Genomic DNA, 21575 nt, shown 5'->3' with positions numbered 1-21575 from the left:
CACCTTATGCCCCTGCCGTCGGCCCTCCCTCCCTGTGGCAGGTTCTACCTGGATGGTGGCTCCCTGGTGCTAAAAGGCCTGAGGGCCTCGGACGCGGGTGCCTACACCTGCGTGGCCCACAACCCAGCCGGGGAGGACGCCAGGCTGCACACGGTGAACGTGCTGGGTGAGGAGCCCAGGGGCATCTGGAGGGCGATGCGTGGGCCTGGGCGCGGGAGATAAGGTGACATGTGAGCAAAGCCCATACTGTGACCTGGGCCACGGGTCTCACTTCCCTGGGCCTCCGTGCCCCATCCTCAAACTAGAGGACAATAATGCCAGCCCAGGGTACAGTGGAGATTCGGGAGGTGAGAAGAGAGTCAGGGAGTGGCTGTGCCCCCCACGCAGTGGGCCTCGTCCCTCAGGAGGGGCGGAGACCACTGTGGTTGCTGGCAGTGGAAGTCCAGGTCTCCACTTCTGGAATTTCCCTGGGAGGAGCCCACTTTCCTCCCAAGACCTCCTCATTACCCCTCTTTTTTCTACCCACTCCCAGTTCCTCCCACCATTGAGCAGGGAGCAGACGGCTCGGGGGCCCTGGTGAGCAGGCCTGGGGAGCTGGTGACCATGGCATGCCCCGTACGGGGCTCCCCGCCCATCCATGTGAGCTGGCTCAAGGACGGCCTGCCCCTCCCGCTCTCCCAGCGCACCCTCCTCCACGGCTCTGGCCGCACCCTCAGGTAGGGGAGATGGCACACAGGCGTTGGCTGTTCCACTCAGAGTGGACATGTGGGGATTGACAGCCAGTGGGAGGTGCTAGAAACCAGGACTGGCAGCAAAACCCACCCCCCATCCCAGAGCGAGTGTGGACTGCGCCCCCGCTGCTAATGTGAGGATGGGTCTCAGGGACCCAGGGAAGGGGAGGTGGTCAGGATAGGAGGAGATGCAGGAGAAGTCAGGTTTCAGACGAGGCCTGAGGACGGACTGTTGGCTTTGGTGCTGTGGCTGTCCCTGGGGACTGGGCAAGAGCAGCTGCGGAGGGGTGGTTGAGGTGAAAGGGGTTGAGAGAAAGTGGGAGGACAGACAGTGAAGCCAGTGAGCTGAGATGACTTCAGTGAACTCTGAGGGCAAAGAGGGTTGCGTAGAGGAAGAGGAGCCGAGCTGTCCATGTGGGACACGGAACTTGCCGAATTTGGGAACCAGGAGGTCTGGCTTCAGAAGGAGATGGGTTGCAGCAGGCAGCAGGGGTGGAGGCAGCTGGAGGCTTTATCCTGGGGGCACCAGGAACCCAGGTAAAGAATGTAAGCAGGCCGGGCGCGGTGGCTTACGCCTGTAATCCCAGCACTTTGGGAGGCTAAGGCGGGCAGTTCACGAGGTCAGGAGATCAAGACCATCCTGGCTAACTCGGTAAAACCCCGTCTCTCCTAAAAATACAAAAAATTAGCCGGGTGTGGTAGCGGACGCCTAGGAGTCCCAGCTACTTGGGAGGCTGAAGCAGGAGAATGGCGTGAACCCGGGAGGCGGAGCTTACAGTGAGCCAAGATCGTGCCACCGCAGTCCAGCCTGGGCGACACAGCGAGACACCATCTCAAAAAAAAAAAAAAAAAAAAGAGTTTAAGCAAAGGCTGGGCTCAGTCACTCTGCCCGCTCTGGCCAGCAAGTTCTTGGGAGACAAAGGATGGAAAAGGGAGGAAATCTTTCCACACAGCCAGCCTCTCCTGTCTCTCTCCCTCTCTCTCTTCCTATCTCTCCCTCTCTCCCTTTCTCTTCTCTCCTTCCCCCTCTCCTCTCGGGAGATTCAGGATTTCCCAGGTGCAGTTGGCAGATGCCGGCATCTTCACCTGCGTGGCCGCAAGCCCAGCTGGCATGGCGGACAGGAACTTCACCTTGCAGGTGCAGGGTATGGAGCAGGGGGTGGGGCAAGGGGGTCTCTGGCCTTGGTGGGTGAGAAGCAAGGCCTTTGGCCCCCCTGCCCATCTGGGTGGAACCAAGGATGGGCCCTGGGGGCATCAAGGAGAGTGGACACTGCGGCTCAGTCTCTGACGCACTGGATTGCCCGTTCGCACCTCACAAGTAGCCATGGGCACTCTGATATGCCCAGGATAGGCGGGGGCAGAGAGGCCAGTGCAGGAAGCAGCTCTGTAAATAGACAATCACAATTCCAGGGAACTAGTGACACTGGGAGACGGAGAGGATGCTGTGGGAGCACAGAGGAGGGCACCTCACCTGGCCTTGGGGGACCAGGGCGGCTTCGGAGGTGATGTCTAAGTTGAGTCCTGGAATAAAATGGCTCCTGCCCACCTTTCTGCCCTCCACAGTGCCCCCTGTCCTGGAGCCGGTGGAGTTCCAGAATGAGGTGATGGTGGTTCGTGGCTCCCCAGTGGAACTCCCGTGCGAGGCCCGGGGTGTTCCCCTGCCTCTCGTGTCATGGATGAAGGACGGGGAGCCCTTGTTGTCCCAGAGCCTTGAGCAGGGGCCCAGCCTGCAGCTGGAGACAGTGGGGGCTGGTGACTCGGGGACCTACTCCTGCGTGGCCGTGAGCGAGGCCGGGGAAGCCAGGAGGCATTTCCAGCTGACCGTCGTGGGTGGGTCCTCTGCCCTCTGGCCAGCTTCTCTGGGCTCAGGGGAGAGGGTGGGACTCTGGGGGCAATGGGAAGGGCAGTGAGGGAGGTGAGTCCCCTGGAGGCCTGGGACTGCCACCTGGGGAACTTGGTTCCGGCTGGGATGCCTCTCACCTTCCTTGCCTGCGGGTAGTGGGTGGCCGGGCTTTCATTCTCCCACGGCTGTGCTCCTGGGTTCTTTCCACCAAACCTTGGTGGCAGATGCAAGAACGAGAGCCACCAAAATGTGGGAGCAGAGCCCCCGGACTCAGCACGCGTTTTCAAGTGCGGTATCATCCTGGAAACGTGTGTCAATTGTGTGTTCCCCTCCATGGTGGCTTGCAGAGCCCCCTCACATTGAGGACTCGGGCCAGCCTACAGAGCTGTCGCTGACCCCCGGTGCCCCTATGGAGCTCCTCTGCGAGGCCCAGGGCACCCCCCAGCCCAACATCACCTGGCATAAGGACGGGCAGGCCCTGACCAGGCTGGAGAACAGCAGCAGAGCCACACGGGTGCTCCAGGTGGAGAGTGTGCAGGTACCGGTGCTGCCACCGGGGGGTGAGGCTGAGGGTTGGGGGAGAGGGGAGGGACTGCAGGTTCCCCAGACCCAGTGGGCAGTTGACAAGGTTTGGCTGAAGCTCCTCCTCTGTGTGGGGTACGAGGGTGTGGAGGTGACCCACCTAAGCCGTGCCCTTGGGAGCTCCCAGCAGGGTCAGGGCCCAGGCTGATGCCAAAACCAGGTGACCCCATCTAAGCCAGAGGAGGGCTGGTGCAGTTAAGGGGGACTTCTGGGAAGAGGCAGGCATCGCACCAGCCCTAAAGCAACAGTGAGATGGAGGGAGAGGGCATGGGTTGGCTGGGAAGGTGGATGGCAGACCTCGCAGGGCTGAGTTTGAATTCTGGGTCCCTTGTGGCATAAGAAAGAAACCAGATCGGGAGGCAGGCAGACAGGGGCCAGGGGCAGCTGCTCAACCCGCTCCATCTCCAGGTTGGGGATGCCGGGCTGTACACTTGCCTGGCTGAAAGCCCTGCAGGTGCAGTCGAGAAGAGCTTCCGGGTCAGGGTTCAAGGTAGGTGGTGGGGGTGGGGTGGGGGCAGGGCCGGGAGGCAGGACGGGCTCGTGGCAGGGGTGAGTCCACCTCTCACGTCCTCTTGTGCCACCTGCTTCCCAGCCCCTCCAAACATTGTTGGGCCCCGAGGCCCCCGCTTTGTGGTTGGCCTGGCCCCGGGGCAGCTGGTCCTGGAGTGTTCAGTGGAGGCAGAGCCAGCGCCCGAGATCACATGGCACCGAGATGGCATCGTGCTGCAGGTGGGCGCCAGGTGGGGCCCCAGGGTGCTGTCTTCTGTCCCTCTCAGGCCCCAGACCTGACCTGGCTGGATCCAAGATCCAGAGCAGGTGCCAAGGGCCTGCTCTGAGCTGCACTTTGCACCCTGTAGCCCGGGTGTCATACCCCCCATTGTCATTGTCACTCCCATTTTATGGATGGGGACACTGAGGCAAGGTTCAGGTCACTCAGGGCTTCCAAGGCCCACCCAGTGTCCTCCCCCTGGTTCCTTGAAGCTATGCTTAGCGGCTGTGTGGCCTGGGCTGGTGACCAAGATTCTCTGTGCCCACCCCTCAAATGGGGTCAGTTTGCAGCTGTGGATTCAGGGTTGTGGGTGTTCTGACAGGAATTCCAGGGACAGGGGATGCATTTCCTCCCAGAGGAGTGCATTTCCTTAGAGGGTCCTCAGCGGGTCACAGTCAGGGCCTGCGGTCAGGCTGGAAGGACAGAGCCACTGTCCAGCTTCACCAGTTCCTCAGTCCTCCACGTCTGGTGCTGGGGGCTGGCCGGGAGCAGCTGGGCACTGATAAGGGTCTCTCCACCCTGGCGGGGATCTCCAGGAGGACGCCCACACACAGTTTCCAGAGCAGGGCAGGTTCCTCCAGCTGCAGGCCTTGAGCACGGCTGACAGCGGCGACTATAGCTGCACAGCCCGCAACGCTGCAGGCAGCACCAGCGTGGCCTTCCGCGTGGAGATCCACAGTGAGTAGGGCCCGCCCCACCCCACCCTGCCCACCCCACCCCACTCTGCCCACCCCCTTAGAGCCACAGCTCCCAGCACCACTCCTTCTGTGCCCCTTCCCAGCGGTGCCCACCATCCGGTCGGGACCACCTGCAGTGAACGTCTCAGTGAACCAGACAGCCCTGCTGCCCTGCCAGGCCGACGGTGTGCCCACACCCCTCGTGAGCTGGCGGAAGGACGGGGTACCCCTGGATCCCAGGAGCCCCAGGTGGGAGAGGGAAGGGGTGGGCCTTGGGGAGGCTCTCAGGTGCCACTTTGTGGGTTGCAAACCAAACCCACTTGGGCAATTGGAGCAGAAAAGTGACTTTATCATCAGGACGTGGGGCGTCTCAGAACACAAGGACAGGCCCACCACTCATGAAGGTCTCTTGCTTGTTTGACTTGATCAGAAGCCTTGATAGATGGGGCGGGGTAGAGTGGCGTGAGTGGGTCTCACGAGATCTGATGGTTTTAAAGCTTCTCTCAGCTTCTCTCTGTGTGGGCTTCATCTTTCTCTCTCTTGCCTTCTTCCTTGGTGAACGTGGGAGAAACACACGCCCTGACAACCCCATAGCCCCCAGCCTCACCCAGGTTTACAGCTCCTCAGCTCACGAGGAAGCTGTCTGTGAATCCCCACTCTAAATTCCCAGGGCACAGAATGCCATTGGCCCAGCCTGAGTGATATGTCCATCCCCCATCCAATCAACTGTGGCCAGGGGCGGGATTGCACGGTACAGACATGGCCCTTGGGAAGGGCACTTTTCAGATCTCAGGACTGCTCTCAAGAAGAGCAAGGTGCTGCTCCTTCTGCGTCTCAGGAGAGGCCAGGCCCAGGAGGGTGTCGGGGAGGCCCAAAGCAGCCCTTCTCTCCATCTTTCCAATGTTGGCTTGGGCTGTGGGGAGCTGCTCATGGCTCTGACCCCCTGACCTTGGCCTCATAGGTGCAAGACTCTGACCTCCAAAGTTAGCATCTGTATTAGTCCATTTTCACGTTGCTGATAAAGACATAACTGAAACTGCGCAATTTACAAAAGAAAGAGGTTTATCGGACTTACAGTTCCACACCGCTGGGGAGGCCTCACAATCATGGTGGAAGGAAAGGAGGCACGAGTCACATGTTACGTGGATGGCCGCAGACAAAGAGAGAGCTTGTGTAGAGAAATTTACGTTTTTAAAACCATCAGATCTCATGAGACTGATTTACTATCATGAGAACAGCATGGGAAAGACCTGCCTCTCTGATTCAGTCATCTCCCACCAGGTCCCTCCCACAACACGTGGCAATTATGGGAGCTACAAGATGAGATTTGGGTGGGGACACAGAGCCAAACCATATCAGCATCCTCTCACTGGGAAAGGGGGGGCGGAGGGAAGGGTCTTGCTAGGGACAGCTCTGCTCCAGGCCCACTGGCCTGCCCATCTCCACGGCAACCCCCTGTCCATTCCAGGTTCGAAGTTCTGCCTGAGGGTTCCCTGAGAATTCAGCCAGTCCTTGCCCAGGACGCCGGCCACTACCTCTGCCTGGTATCCAACTCTGCTGGATCCGATCGCCAAGGCCGCGACCTACGGGTCTTTGGTAGGTGGCCTGGGGAAGGCCTTCAGTGTCCAGTCCCTGTCGGGGTCCAGTCCTGCTTAGTTTCTGGGTCACCCCAGCTGTCAGGAGCCAACAGCCAATGGTCTGCAAATGTTTTTGACCATGAAGCCCATTAGTAAAAAGTTGTGATCATGCACACTCAAAGGACACAGATGTATTTTAGTGCATATATTACATAACAGAACAGTGATTTGATTAAGTAAGAAAGCATGCACAAAAGGTAAAACAAGTCTGGGAGACCGTGGCAGGAGGATCATTTGATCCCAGGAGTTTGAGACCAACCTGGGCAACATAGTAAGACCCCATCTCTACCAAAAAAAAAAAAAAAAAATCCTTAAATTAGCCAAGCCTGGTGGCACATGCCTGTAGTTCCACCTGCCTGGGAGGCTGAGGTGGGAGGATCACTCGAGCCCAGGAGTTTCAGGCTGTAGTGAGCCATGATCACACCACTGCACTCCAGCCTGGGCAATAGAGTGAGACTCTGTGTACAAAAAAAAAAGTAAAACATGTGAAAGGATAAAATTCAAAATCACTAGACTCAGATGCCCCAATCTCCTCCCCCTCAAATGGATCAGCTTGTGTGAGGCTGCTCTGGCGGGCCCTGGCCTCAGGTGGGAGGCTAAGGGAGTGGAGGCCTGGAGGCCTCAGTCAAGGAAAGGCAGCGAGGGGGTGCCGGGCTCAGGGATGTGGAAAGCCCAGAACACGCAGTTTTGGGAGCCTGTTGGAAGCGCTGTCTTGGGACTTTCTCCTGCCCTCTCCCTCTGTGCTGCCTCAGGGATGGGTGGAAGACAGTAGGCAGTGGCTTTGCCCCTGGGCACAGCCTCAGAGAGCCCCCAGTCCCTGTGCCAGCTGCACCTGTCTCCTGACCACTGCGCTCTCCCCAGAGCCTCCAGCCATCGCCCCCAGCCCCTCCAACCTGACCCTGACCGCCCACACCCCAGCCTCGCTGCCCTGCGAGGCCAGCGGCTCCCCTAAGCCCCTGGTGGTCTGGTGGAAGGATGGACAGAAGCTGGACTTCCGCCTGCAGCAGGGCGCCTACCGGTAACGAGCTGGACCTTGCGGTGACTTCCTGAGACGCACGGGGTGGGGAGGCACTCTCGTCTCATGGGGGCATGGGGCAGGGATGGGACAGGGTGTGCTCAGGTCTCACCGGAGTCAGGACCAGAACTTGTGTCTCAACTTTGGGGATCAGAAAGTCTTCACACTGAGATAGGGGTGAGGGCACTGGGGACATACAGCTAAGCAGAGACATGCTGGGCTTTATTTATATCCACCAGAGTCACTCGTTGTCTAAAAACAAAACATGAACTGGGCGTGGTAGCTCATACCTGTAATCCCAGCACTTTGGGAGGCTGAGGTGGGAGGATTACTTGAGGCCAAGAGTTCAAGACCAGACTGGGCAACATAGTGAGACCCCATCTCTACAAAAAAATTTAAAAATTAGCGGAGTATGGTGGTGGGTGTCTGAAGCTGAGATGGGAGGATCCCCTGAACCTGGGAGGTTGAGGCTGCAGTGAGCTGTGATTGTGTCAGTGCACTCCAGCCTGGGCAACAGAACCAGACTCTGTCTCAAAAAAAAAAAAAAAAAAAAAAGTCAATTTTTAAAAATTGGAAAACCAATGTAACAAACCTAGACTTAGTGAAAATGAAGTCAGTAACTACGACTCTGAGCCGCTTTAAAGTCGTGGTTCTTACAGAAGTTATCGTAGACGGTTATTGTAACAAATGGGCAGGGTTACAGAGAAACAGGGATGAAAATGAAAATCACTCACAAATCCGCCAGCTAGACCTTTGGGGTAGAAACTTCTAGAAGCCATTTCTAGAGTCAGGGCTGGAGGTCAGGTACAGGAAATGGGCATGAGACCCCCACAGCCAGAAAGCCACAGCTGGTCTGTCAGCCCAGCAGCCACTTGGCCGTCCATCTGTCCGCCCCAGGCTCCTGCCCTCCAACGCCCTGTTCCTTGCGGCCCCTGGCCCCCAGGACTCAGCCCAGTTTGAGTGCGTGGTGAGCAATGAGGTGGGCGAGGCCCGCAGGCTCTACCAGGTGACCGTCCATGGTGAGTCAGGGCAGAGGTGGAGGGGGACACCTGGGGTGGGGGCAGCGCCTTCCCGCCCTTGGGGGCTCTCCCTGCCTGCAGGGAATTGTGTGGCTTTTTCTTGCGCTGCACTGGACACCTCCTCCAGGAAGGCCTCTCAGATCCTCCTGGGTCACTGCTGACATAACCCCAGCTCCGGCACAGTTCCTGGCCCCTCCCAAATCCACAATGTTCTAAATTCACATCTGACCTTGTCATCACCCCCATTAAAAATCCCTCCCTCCACAGCTGCCTGCTGCCCTCAGGACAGAATGCAAGAATTCAGCCGGGCACACCAGGTCCTGTGTGGTCTGGCCCTGCCAAGCCCCCAGATTCAGTTCACGCCAGACCCGCCTCATTCCAGGGTCTAATCGAGCTGCTCAGCTTTTTGTTCCTTGCCTCAAGGACTTTGTACAGGAACACGCTTCCCCTTACTCAGCAAGCACCTGCTTTCCCTTCAGATCGCAGGTTAAATGCCATTCCCCCTGGAGGTCTCCTCTGGCCTCCTCTACTTCAACTGGGAAACCCACGAGTTACCCCCTGTGAAGTTACTAGGCCAGGGTCTCTAAGGAAAGCTGTATCCCACTGGCAGTGGCACGTGCCTATAGTCCCAGCTACTCAGGAGGCTGAGGCGGGAGGATCGCTTGAGCCCAGGGAGTCCTGGACTATAGTGCACTATGCTGATTGGGTGTTCGCACTAAGTTCAGCATCAATATGGTGACCTCCCGGGAGCGGGGGACCACCAAGTTGCCTAAGGAAGGGTGAACCTGCCCAGGTCAGAAACAGAGCAGGTCAAGACGGGTTGATCAGCAGTAGGATCACACTTGGGATTAGCCCCTGCATTCCAGCCTGGGCAACATATTGAGACTCCATCTCTGAAAAAAATACAGTTGTTGTTTTTTTTTTTTTTTTTTTTTTGAGACGGAGTCTGGCTCTGTAGCCCAGGCTAGAGTGCAGTGGCCGGATCTCAGCTCACTGCAAGCTCCGCCTCCCGGGTTCACGCCATTCTCCGGCCTCAGCCTCCCGAGTAGCTGGGGCTACAGGCGCCCGCCACCCCGCCCGGCTAGTTTTTTGTATTTCTTAGTAGAGACGGGGTTTCACCGTGTTAGCCAGGATGGTCTCGATCTCCTGACCTCGTGATCCACCCGTCTCGGCCTCCCAAAGTGCTGGGATTACAGGCTTGAGCCACCGCGCCCGGCCTGTTTTTTTTTTTTTAAGAAAAAAACTATAGCCCTGTGCCCAGAAGGATTTGCTGAGTGGACAAATGTGACTTCCACCTCTGTTGCCCCACCTCACTCCTTGGCCCTTTTTCACTAACGTCACCTTGTGTACTGGCTTTACCCCCGGCCCCATGCCATGAGTTCCCCATGCACGCCGGCAGGGCCTCAAGCCTTGTCTTGGGTTTCAGTGCCCCCCACCATTGCTGACGACCAGACAGACTTCACCGTGACCATGATGGCACCCGTGGTCCTCACATGTCACAGCACGGGCATACCAGCTCCGACCGTGTCCTGGAGAAAGGCAGGTGCCCAGCTAGGAGCTCGGGGAAGCGGCTATCGTGTCTCACCATCGGGTAAGTAAGGGTAATCCACAGAGAGAGGCAGCTGATGGGAGACTGGGAGAGCAGGCAGAGGGGGTGAAAGAAGGTCACGTGGTGGAACAGGATGGAACAATCTGGCCTGGCTCTGCCTCTCCTGGCTGTGTGACCTGGGAGGACCCTCTCGCCCTCTCTGAGCTCCATATTCTCCTCCATGCTCTGCAGTGTTGAGACCCATCAGTGGTTCCCCAAGACCCTCTGGCATACAAGTGCTATTTCATGGCGAAATAAGAAAAATAGGGCCGGGCACGGTGGCTCAAGCCTGTAATCCCAGCACTTTGGGAGGCCCAGACGGGCAGATCACGAGGTCAGGAGATCAAGACCATCCTGGCTAACACGGTGAAACCCCGTCTCTACTAAAAATATAAAAAAAATTAGCCGGGCGTGGTGGCGGGCACCTGTAGTCCCAGCTACACGGGAGGCTGAGGCAGGAGAATGGTGTGAACCCAGGAGGTGGAGCTTGCAGTGAGTGGAGATCGCACCACTGCACTCCAGCCTGGGCGACAGAGCAACACTCCGTCTCAAAAAAAAAAAAGAAAAAAGAAAAAGAAAAATAACAGCTCCCTGGGAGTTTTTGTAAACCTAGTTTAATCCCATCAGAAAGATCCTCCTTTATTCTGAAATTATCTTTTGGTGTTGAAACTTCCTTTTCTTGATGATATTAAGATAATAGTACATGGTGATTTTTTTTAAGATGGAGTCTCACTCTGTCTCCCGGTCTGGAGTGCAATGGCGCTATCTCCGCTCACTGCAGCCTCCACCTCCCAGGTTCAAGGGATTCTCCTGGCTCAGCTTCCCAGGTAGCTGAGATTACAGGAATCTGCCATCATGCCTGGCTGATTTTTGTATTTTTGTAGAGATGGGGTTTCACTATGTTGGCCAGGCTGGTCTTGAACTCCTGAGCTCAGGTGCTCTGCCCTTCTCAGCCTCCCAAAGTGCTGGAATTACAGGTGTGAGCCACCATGCCTGGCCTAACATGGTGATTTTTTTTTTTTTTTTTTTTTTTTTTGAGACAGAGTCTTGCTCTGTTGCCCAGGCTGGAGTACAGTGGCGTGATCTCGGCTCACTGCAAGCTCTGCCTCCCGGATTCACACCATTCTCCTGCCTCAGCCTCCCGAGTAGCTTGGACTACAGGCACCCGCCACCACGCCCGGCTAATTTTTTGTATTTTCAGTAGAGACGGGATTTCACCATGTTAGCCAGGGTGGTCTCGATCTCCTGACCTTGTGATCTGCGTGCCTCGGCCTCCCAAAGTGCTGGGATTACAGGCATGAGCCATTGCGCCCAGCCTAACTTGGTGATTTTTTAAATGTCTTTGCTTGTCAAAATAAAATGTTGGAAGCTTTATGGAGAGTCTCCAAATTTGTTTGTTAGTTGGTTAGCGAAATCCTAAAGTCTAGGAACCACTGGCCAGACCTGTGATTTTCAAACTCTTCTGAAGCAATAGAACTTCTTTCCAGGCCGGGCACAGGAACTCGTGCCTATAATTCCAGCACTTTGGGAGGCTGAGGCAGGAGGACTGTTTGTAGCCAGGAGTTTGAGACCAGCCTGGGCAACACAGCAAGACCCCATCTCTACAAACACATTTTAAAAAATTAGCCGGGTGTGGTGGTGCATGCCTGTGGTCCTAGCTGCTTGAGAGGCTGAGGTGGGAGGATTGCTTAAGCGTAGGAGTTCAAGGATGCAGTGAGCTATGATTGCACCAGTGTACTGCAGCCTGGGCAACAGAGTGAGACCCTGTCTCAAAACAAAATACAAAACAAAAACTTCTTTCCAATAAGTATAAGTGGTAACAACAAAGTTCAACAGGTAAAACAAAACACAGTTCTGGTTCCAGCTGGGGCTGGGGCAGGCTGCGGGTGGGCCAGAGTGCAGTGGGCCTTGCTCCCTTCCCCCACCCAGCAGGCCCCCAGGGTTCCACGGAGCACAATTTACAACCCTCGTCACTTGACTGCCCAGGTGCAGCCTGTGGTCTGGGAAGGTTAAAATGGTGTTCACTGAGTAACCAAGGCTAAGGTCGGGAGGATAAATGGAGGAGAGGAGGCAGTAATCCTGGGAGGCTTCCTAGAGGAGGTGAGTTTTTAGCAGAGCAAGGTGAGGATAGCAGGGTGTGGAACTGTGAGCGGGGGATTACAGGCAGGGGAGTGACAGATCCTGGAACTTTACAGCCAAAAGGGTCTAGAGACCATCTTGTCTGATTATTCATTGTACACACGGGGAAACTGAGGTCCAGAGAGTGGAAGGAACTCGCCCATGCCTCTGCTTTGAGCAGGGCACAGAGGCAAACCTAGACGCCAGTTTCCCGTGTAGTCACATCCCCCAGACTGTTTTTAAATGGGCAAAGGAGGCAGGTTGAGTGACCAGAGACAGAATGGGATTGTGTAGGAGCCCTGCCACCTCCATCCCTGGGGACCTCTGTCCTGACCCCCTCACCCTGATTCCGACCAACAGGCGCCCTGGAGATCGGGCAGGCCCTCCCCATCCATGCGGGCCGCTACACCTGCTCAGCCCGCAACTCTGCTGGCGTCGCCCACAAGCACGTCTTCCTCACTGTGCAAGGTAAGAGTCTATGGTCCAGACCCCAGAGTTCCTACGGCCAGGGGAGCAGGTGGAGAGCCGGAGGCAGGTGGGGCTCAGGATGGAGGTGAAGTCTCAGAGGCCCAGACGTGTCTCTCATGGGATTCTTTGGGAGGAAAAGAATCAGCCGTGGTGTCCTTGTTGCTGTGGCCGATGTTTCTAGAACCCCTGTCCTCCTTAGAGGCCTCTCTCTCTGATGCTCTGAGGCCCCCTGGTTGGAGGAGCTGTGTTATGGACATTCTCAGGGCCCTCTGCACCCCTGTCCTTCGTAGCCTCCCCGGTGGTGAAGCCGCTGCCCAGCGTGGTTCGGGCAGTGGCAGAGGAGGAGGTGCTGCTGCCCTGCGAGGCCTCAGGCATCCCCCGGCCGACCATCACCTGGCAGAAGGAAGGGCTCAACGTCCCTGCAGGTGAGGGCCCCTGGCAGCCAGCCTGGGAAGGGAAGAGAAGAGTGTGGGCCTCGGGGGTTCCTGTTTCCTGCCCTGGGAGACCCCGCAGACCTGCTGAGAGGTCCTGGAAAGCCCCTGGCCTGCCCAGACACGCCCCCACCCTTGCTCTGGCCTCCCCGTCCCCAGCCCTTCTCCTGTCACCACGGCCTGAGACGCCATCCAAGCACTCGGTGGCTGAGTTGGGAGGTCGGGAGCAGGCAACTGGGTTGGGCTCGGGGTCAGGCTTCTTGGCTCCTTCTGTCCCTTGGTCACTCTGTGACCCCAGCAAGTCATTTGCTGCCTGTGAGACAGAATAGCCCAATCTACCCACCTCGGGGGTCCCCCACTCCAGCTCCCTGGCCCCTGATTTTCTTCTTCCTCATTCAGGAGTGAGTACCCAGGTCCTACCGGGCGGACAGCTGCGGATTGCCCATGCCAGCCCGGAGGATGCTGGAAACTATCTCTGCATTGCCAAGAACAGTGCAGGCAGCGCCATGGGGAAGACACGGCTGGTGGTGCAAGGTGGGTGTGAGGATGGGGCCGAGGTGGGCCCTGGCAACTGAGGGGCTTTGAGGCTCCTGCAGGCTTCTCCCTTCCCTGCCTGGCAGGGCACACTGCTTATAGTTCTAGAAGGAATTAAGGGGAACCTCTCTCATTGTGCACCTGAGTTCTGGGTTCAGACATAAACTCCCATCCCCTGTGCCTTCTCTCTGGCCCTGTGGAACATGAGTCCAGCATCCCTTATTCATTCTGGTTTCCAGTAGCTGCAGCCTCTCTGGCCCTGCTCTGGCACACACACCATTGCATGTGCCCTTCCCTTAGTTTGATTAATCATTGGCTTCAAAGATAAGGTGGCATCATTGGCCAAAAATCTGCAAAGTGTGCTGGGAATATTCAGTATGGTCTGGTCGTGTCTTGGCCCCAGTGGCCTGCTTTGTGATATCTCAGTGGCTGTCCCCGCCCACAGCTGTGTAGGGCTAGAGTCGGACTCTGGCTGTGAACTCAGAGGGGCTCCAGGCTCCAGGCTTCCTCCACACCTCCTTGTCCAGTGTGCTCCTCTCCCCTCGGATCTGGAGCATCGCTGGTCACCAGACCAGCCGGACACCAAGCCAGTGACCCTCACTCTGCCCAGCATAGCTCCTCTGCAGGGATACTCTGTGATGGCTGCCCTGCTTTTGTCCGTGGAGGTGGCCTAGTACAAGGAGTTTGTGCCCAAGACCTCTGTCCTGTGGCTTTAGTCATCTGTGTGTGTGCACGTGTGTGTGTGTACATGTGTGCACAGGTGCAATGGAATCACCGTCACAGCTACACCAAACTCAGGCAGTCCCCAAATCATCCTGAGCACGGGCAATGGCCTATGACTAGGGAGTTGGAGGGGGCAGCTGATGACCAGGGAGGGCTGAAGGGCTGGGCCAAAGGCCAGGGGCCCTGGGATGGGGTCAGCCGCCTCCCCCAGCCTCAGTTCCGAGTGGGCCTCCCTCTGCCCACAGTCCCACCAGTGATCGAGAATGGCCTCCCAGACCTGTCTACCACCGAAGGCTCCCACGCATTCTTGCCTTGCAAGGCCAGGGGCAGTCCTGAGCCCAACATCACCTGGGACAAAGATGGCCAGCCTGTGTCAGGCGCCGAGGGGAAGTTCACCATCCAGCCTTCTGGGGAGTTGCTGGTGAAGAACTTGGAGGTGAGGCACGCCCCGAGGGGCACAGCAGGGAATAATGGCTGAGACCCCTGTTTGTCATGCTCTGCGCCGAGCACAGTGCAGCCTTTAACCCTGGGAGCCTGGGGAAATCAGTGTTACCATGCCGGGTACAGACGGCTAGAACTAAGGCTCAAAGTGTACCTAGTTGTCCACCATTGCCAAGAGGCAGAACCCAAATTTGAACCTGGACCTCAGCAGCCAGCTCCTGGGGAAGGAGGGAACTCGGACTGGGGCTCAGGGATATGGCGATGACTTTGTGTCCCAAAAGCCTACCCAGTTGTTCTCAACCATGCATTCGCATTAACTGTCCTCTGGGTTTTGGGGAGTGTTGAGCCGGGGGTATGGGTGGGACCCCCGACCCCGACCCCCTTTCCCTCAGAACTCATCAGATTCTGCAATTTTGTGATGCGACCCTCTCCGGATGGGTTCAGTGGACACACGTAAAAGGGTCAGGGGCATTGGACCGAGCTACCTGGGGAGCCTGGTGGAGCAGTGGCGAGCGCACCAGCCCTGCTTGAGTGTACCACAAAACTCCTCCCCCTGCTGGGCCCTCTATCAGGGCACCAAAAGCAAGGCCTGCAGTGCAGATCAAGTTCTGAGCACAGGGCAGCACACAGTAGGTGTTTGGTAAACAGTAGCTATTGCGATCATGCAGTCAGCCCTGGGGTTATGAAGCAGCAGAGCGTGTGAACGCTACAGGGCAGGGCAAGGGTGCGGTGGCGGTGGTGATGCTGACCTGTTTGCTAGCTGTGTGACCTTGGGCAAGTCACTTCCCCTCTCTGGGCTGGATGCTCCGTGAGAACCTTCAAGGGTTAGCGGCATCCTGACCTATGCTGAGGTCGGGGAAGTTCTCCGGCCAACCCCTTTCTTTGCTCACAGGGCCGGGACGCAGGCACCTATACCTGTACCGCTGAGAATGCCGTGGGCCGGGCCCGCCGCCGCATGCACCTCACCATCCTGGCGCTGCCTGTGTTCACCACCCTGCCTGGGGACCGCAGCCTGCGCCTTGGGGACAGGCTGTGGCTTCGCTGTGCAGCCCGGGGCAGCCCCACCCCTCGCATTGGCTGGACTGTCAACGACCGGCCAGTCACAGGTCTGGGTCTGCTGAGTGTGGTTGGGAAAGAGAGCCAGGACCCCAGGAGGTCAAGAAGGGAGGGCAGGTGGGGAGACCCAACCTAGTGGAAAGGAAGAGGTTGTCAGTCAGCCCTGTTGGTTCTGGGTCTTCCAATGTGGCCCTATGTAGGCGGACAGGGCAAACCCAGCTGTGGCCATATGTGACAAGCCATATATCAGAGCTGGCAAGAGACCGCCCAAGAAGAGTCAACCTAGAGACCTCAGGGCCAGGAGAGGGAGGCCTGTGTTCTAGCCCAGAGCTACTGCTCCCATTGTGGGACCCTCAGCAAACCCCTTTTGTGGGGGTTCTGTCCTCCTACCGGAAACCCAGGTGATGTCTAGGGAGACACAGGGCCTGTGGAGTACCTGCTGGGTACTCAATGTCTGCTGAGTTGATAAATTGCTAAGTCCCCTCCACTACAAAATGATACTTTCCTATAGTAGGATATGACATCACACATTCCTAACTCTGAGTCCCCAGGTGTGAAATACCCGTGCACACCTGTGGTGAAGGCTTTGCTGGGCCCCACCGCTTCTTGGGGAGGGACCTTGGGCAAGTATAATAGTTCGGCCTCTCTGAGCTCCGCTTTCCATCTGTCAAATGGATATAACAGTGGAGGGGCCATGCTCAGCACAGGCCTGGCCTGGAGGAGATGCCTAATTGATGGTGATGCTTGTCCATATTCCTCTCCTAGAGGCAATGGCCAACCCCAAAGGAAAAGTCCATTATTAGAATCCTTCTCTCGGCCGGGCGCGGTGGCTCACGCCTGTAATCCCAGCATTTTGGGGGGCCAAGGCGGGCGGATCACCTGAGGTCAGGAGTTCGAGACCAGCCTGGCCAACATGGTGAAACCCCGTCTCTATTAAAAATACAACATTAGCTGGGTGTGGTGGCACATGCCTGTAATCCCAGCTACTCAGGAGGCTGAGGCAGGAGAATTGGTTGAACCTGGGAGATGGAGGTTGCAGTGAGCCGAGATCGTGCCATTGCACTCCAGCCTGGGCAGCAAGAGCGAAACTGTCTAAAAAAAAAAAAAAAAAAAAAAGGGAATCCTTCTCTCTAGAAATCATGGCAGTGTTTCAGTAAGTGCCCTGTGCAAAGAGGTCCCCAAAGACCTGCCCTTGACCGTTTATCAAACACACAGTGTGCGCTGGAAAATGGTAGAAGGCGGATTCATTAACTGCAGCCTCCAGTGTGGCCTGTGCCTCCCAGGAACGGGTCTGGCTTGATTAGCCTTCACCCGGGACTCCCATCTGTTTCTGCGTTTTTATTAAGTTCCTGCAGGTACCCACGCACCAGGGAAGTGTTGAGGGCAGGAGTTCCCCGCACCCGACTCAGAGTCCCCCTCGGGCTTCTCTTTCTCCACCACAGAAGGGGTGTCTGAGCAGGATGGAGGCAGCACGCTGCAGCGGGCCTCTGTCTCCAGAGAAGACGGCGGGACCTATGTCTGCTGGGCGGAGAACAGAGTGGGCCGCACGCAGGCGGTCAGCTTCGTCCACGTGAAGGGTAAGGCGCATTTCCCAGGTGGCTTCTCTCTCAAGACCTCCAGTCTACTGGGACCCAATCTATTGGTGTCCTGGGAACCAGGCCTCCTGTCCTCTGAACTAGTGGCTCCCCACCCTGACTGCACGTTAGAATCCCCTGGGGGACTTGAAATTCCAAAGCCCAGCTTCTACCTCCAACTCTGTAAACCAGCCTTGCTGGGGTGAGGCCTAGGCATCAGTATTTTTGACACTCCCAAGACGACCCTGGCTGCAAGTAGAATTGGAATCTGACCAATTGCCCTACAGCACTACCTGCAGCTGGATGGTGCCAGGGTAGAAGGAGAGCATGGGGGCCAGGGCATCCTGGCAGACAAATGCCAGAAGCTTGCCAGCCAGCCGGTTGTCTCCTATGACCTACTCATCTACCAAGAGTAGCACAGGAGCCCTCGGTGACGCCATGACTTAGTTTGCACAACTTCGGGATCAGTGGGGCTGGATGGAGGGAATCAGCAGCCCCAGGCACCAAAAGAGAACTGCAGCTTTTGGTAGATCCAACCTCAGGAAACCAGGAAGGATATAAGCCAGTCCAGAGCCTCCAAGAGTGTTTTGAGATTAGCATGAATCTCATAGTGTTGCTTTGTACAACAGAGGTGTCTAGGGTTCTTGTTTTTTTATAGTTATTGATTTCCAAAGTACCTAGCAGGTACTCCGCTGCTAGTGTCATCCATCTGTGAGAGAGTGTATGACACGCGTAGCACTGCATCCCTGCCTGTGCCCGTCTCAGGCATCACTAATCAATCACAGCACTGTTCTCATTCAGCTTCAAATGCTTCTCAGCACAGTTCCTGGAAACCACTGCCAGTCTTTGTGACTTGACCCATGACATGGACACTGTTTGCTGTCCCTGATGCACTGACTACACACAACCATGCTGGGCTAGCAGGAGCCTCTGGAAGCCCCTGGAGGCAGGAGTTGGGCAGACCTTTGGGGTTTATGGGAGGTTGAGCCTGTAGGGAGCTTCTTTTCTGACAGCTTGCTCCATGTCACCCCATGCAGAGGCTCCTGTCCTACAAGGGAAGGCTTTCTCCTACCTGGTGGAACCTGTAGGAGGCAGCATTCAGCTAGACTGTGTGGCGCGTGGAGACCCAGTGCCAGCCATCCGCTGGATCAAAGATGGCCTTCCACTGCGGGGCAGCCGCCTCCGGCACCAGCTGCGGAATGGCTCGCTGACCATCCGCAGGACTGAGGCAAGGCGGGGCCTGGCACCTTGGGTGGGGCCACCAAGGACAACTCTATGCTTTTTCTGATTGCTCAAGAGGGTTCTTCATGTTGCCCCCCCTGCTTCTGCAGTCTACAAAGCACCTCCCTGCCCATTCCCCAGACATCCTCCCACTACCACCAATATTGACCTCCGGCCACTGGGCTTTTCTGTTCCTCGGTCATCCACCCATTCCATGGAGCAAATTCGTTCTACCTCATAGGATTGTAATTAGAAATCAGTGAGATGTCTCATACGCATTATTTAAGAGTGATCTGTGGGTAATGCTCCCAAAATGTTGTTATTAACAACCTCAGGGGCAGGGTAGGCAGGTAATCGTGCTCCCTATTTGCAGACGAAGACACTGAAGTTCAGAGAGGCCCACAGCCAATAAGTACAGGAGGCAGGGCCCCCACCCCCAGGTTTCCTGCCTCAGGCTCCGTGCTGTTTCCAAAGCCTTGGGCCCTCGGGCAGCCCCCTTAACTTCCATTTTGTGCCTCAAGTTCTGGTGATTGTGCAGAAATCCCCAAGTCAGTCCTGACTCAAGTTCATCTTAGGGGCCTTGATCTTACCCATTTGGGAGCCTTTCTCTGGGTAGTAATAATAATGGGACTAGTAATAAGAGTAGCAGTAAGAGCAGTGGTAATAGTGACTCCTGTTGCCCAAGTACTAACTGTGGGCCAGGCACGGGGCCTCGCACTTAGCAAGCATTGTTCCATTTAATGCTTATAAGATCCTAGCAGTTATCATTCCCATTTTACAGAAGGGGAAACTGAGGCTCCAGAAGCATGAAAATGTCCTAGTAATGGGTTCAGGGCAGTAAGCAGCGGGGTTGGGATTCAGTCCCACGTTGGTCTGACCTCCAAACCTACACTCTTAACTTTGTGCCATGCAGTCCCCCCGAGTCCTTTGGGTGTGGCCCACTAGATACCATCTTCTGGGAGTGGATGGTGGCCTCAGACTGCCCCAGCCCCATCTCATGGTGGTGCTGCCACTCAGAAGTGATGTGAGCCAGCGTGCCACCTGAGTTCCATCACATATCCGTGGGCCACCTGTTAGGGCAACACTGCAAACCGTCTCCCTTCTGGAAGACTCACTTTGCACACTGGCACAATAAATACCCCGAGAGGTCCTGCCATCCTGTTTGTACAACAGAGGTGTCTAATGTTCTTGTTTTCCTATAGTTATTGATTTCCAAAGTACCATAACATGTCATCTAACTCACTGTCTCCCAAACTTACTTCACCATGGAACCCTTTTTTCCAAAGAGTCTCAAATAATGTGCCATGGGACAGTAAGATGTCAACGTACACAGTTTGGAAGAGGTGGATCTACACCATGCTTTCCCAGCAAGTTGTTCCACCTAAGGCAACAGGGACCTTAGTCACAGCCCCCCATTTTCGGGTGTGAAAAGGGGCTGGATTCTCTTTGCATGTCTGCTGACAAGTGGTCACAGAGGCCCTTCCAATGCTCCGTGGGGGATCAGGTGTCCCTGGCTGCTTCACAGCCTAAGCCCCTTGCTGGCTGGCTGGCCTCAGTCCCCTACCCAACTGTCTGAGCTGCTCGTCTTCTTCTCTGAGCACCGTGCCCCCTCTTCTGTGCCCACTTGCAGAGGGACGATGCGGGACAGTACCAGTGCCTGGCAGAGAACGAGATGGGCATGGCGAAGAAAGTGGTGATCCTTGTCCTGCAGAGTGAGTCTCGGCCTCAGCAGAGTGGGGACGTGGGAAGTGTGCTTGGGGACAGCGGTGGTGTGAGTCGCCTAGAGGGCAGACAGGCAGGGCCGAGACTTGGAATTCTTTCATTAATGCTTATTTGGAACACACAGTGAATCCTGTCAAATGTTTCCCAAATGTGGGGTGAGTGAGACTCAGGACTGAGCTCAAGAAAACCTGGCAATGTGGGCCCAGGGGGAGCTGGGCATTTAAAACTCAGACCAGCCGTCGAGATCACCGCAACAGCTCTCACAGGTGCCAAGCAGCTCGTAGTTTACCAGGCGCTGTTTGAGCCTCAGGATAACACTGTGAAGTTGTCTCAATAGGGATTCCGTAGAAAATGTTTTATTGAAGATGAATACCTGTGGAGAAGAGCGAGGATCCGAAGTGCGGAGCTCAGTGAGTTTTTACAATGCGAACCCACCCAGTTAACCAGCAGCCAGGTCAAAGAAACAGGACAGCGCCGGCTGCCATCCTCCAGCATGCCCACCTCTGTTCACTGCCCCCTGCCCAATAATTATTGTTCTGGATTCTGCCTCTTTAAGAAAAAAAAAAAAAGAAAGAAAGAAACGTTATTGAGTTATAATTTGCATACCATAAAATTCACCCATTCATTCAATGCAATATTATTTAACCTTAAAAAGGAAGGAAATTCTAGGGCTGGGCTCCATGACTCACATCTGTAATCCCAGCACTTTGGGAGGCCGAGGCAGGTGGATCACCTGGAGTCTGGAATTCGAGAACAGCCTTTCCAACATAGTGAAACTCTGTCTCTACTAAAAATACAAAAATTAGCTGGGCGTGGTGGCGCGCCTGTAATCCCAGTTGTTCAGGAAGCTGAGGCAGGAGAATCACTTGAACCCAGGAGGCAGAGGTTACAGTTAGCCAAGATCGTTCCACCATACTCCAGCCTGGGTGACAGGCAATACTCAGTCTCAAAAAAAAAAAAAAAAAAGAACAAAAGGAATGAAATTCTGACACAGGCTACAACATAGATGAACCTTGAGGTCGTTATGCGAAGTGGAAAAAGCCAGTCACAAAAAAAGAAACACTATATGATTCTGTTTATATGAGGGGCCTAGAGTGGTCAAAAGCATAGAGACCCAAAGTAGTATGGAGCTTGCCAGGGGCTGCGGTGGGGGGAGAAGGGAGAGTTAGTGTTTATGAGTCCGGAGTTTCAGTTTAGCCAGAGGAAAAAGTTCTGGAAATTGTACAACAATGTCAAATACTCAACACTACTGAACTGTACCTTACAAGTGGTTCAATGATAAATTTTATGTAATGTATTTTTTACCACAGTTATTGTTACTAATATTTTTTGAGACAGGGTCTGGCTCTGTTGCTCAGGCTGGAGTGCAATGGCACCATCTCTGCTCACTGCAACCTCTGCCTCCCAGGTTCAAGCAATTCTGTCT

General features: G+C 55.8%; 1 protein-coding gene across 1 annotated transcript in view; it reads left to right on the top strand.

Moving 5' to 3' along the window:
* HMCN2 (hemicentin 2) overlaps positions 1-21575 on the top strand; it is a 170188-nt gene that overhangs the window by 125651 nt on the left and 22962 nt on the right. The window contains exons 64-84 of the mRNA XM_025360526.1: positions 42-166; positions 533-716; positions 1779-1876; positions 2295-2561; positions 2922-3112; positions 3565-3646; positions 3749-3885; positions 4462-4603; positions 4707-4851; positions 6071-6198; positions 7101-7257; positions 8152-8273; positions 9700-9864; positions 12340-12447; positions 12738-12872; positions 13278-13412; positions 14381-14571; positions 15469-15682; positions 17075-17209; positions 18244-18434; positions 20058-20139. Of these exons, the coding sequence (XP_025216311.1) occupies positions 42-166; positions 533-716; positions 1779-1876; positions 2295-2561; positions 2922-3112; positions 3565-3646; positions 3749-3885; positions 4462-4603; positions 4707-4851; positions 6071-6198; positions 7101-7257; positions 8152-8273; positions 9700-9864; positions 12340-12447; positions 12738-12872; positions 13278-13412; positions 14381-14571; positions 15469-15682; positions 17075-17209; positions 18244-18434; positions 20058-20139 (3134 nt within the window). The remainder of the gene's footprint in view (positions 1-41; positions 167-532; positions 717-1778; positions 1877-2294; positions 2562-2921; positions 3113-3564; positions 3647-3748; positions 3886-4461; positions 4604-4706; positions 4852-6070; positions 6199-7100; positions 7258-8151; positions 8274-9699; positions 9865-12339; positions 12448-12737; positions 12873-13277; positions 13413-14380; positions 14572-15468; positions 15683-17074; positions 17210-18243; positions 18435-20057; positions 20140-21575) is intronic.

Source organism: Theropithecus gelada, chromosome 15 (assembly GCF_003255815.1).
Source record: "Theropithecus gelada isolate Dixy chromosome 15, Tgel_1.0, whole genome shotgun sequence".
Taxonomy (NCBI): Eukaryota; Metazoa; Chordata; class Mammalia; order Primates; family Cercopithecidae; genus Theropithecus; species Theropithecus gelada.
The sequence above is the reverse complement of the archived record's forward strand: the minus strand, read 5'-3'. Positions and strand labels throughout refer to the sequence as shown.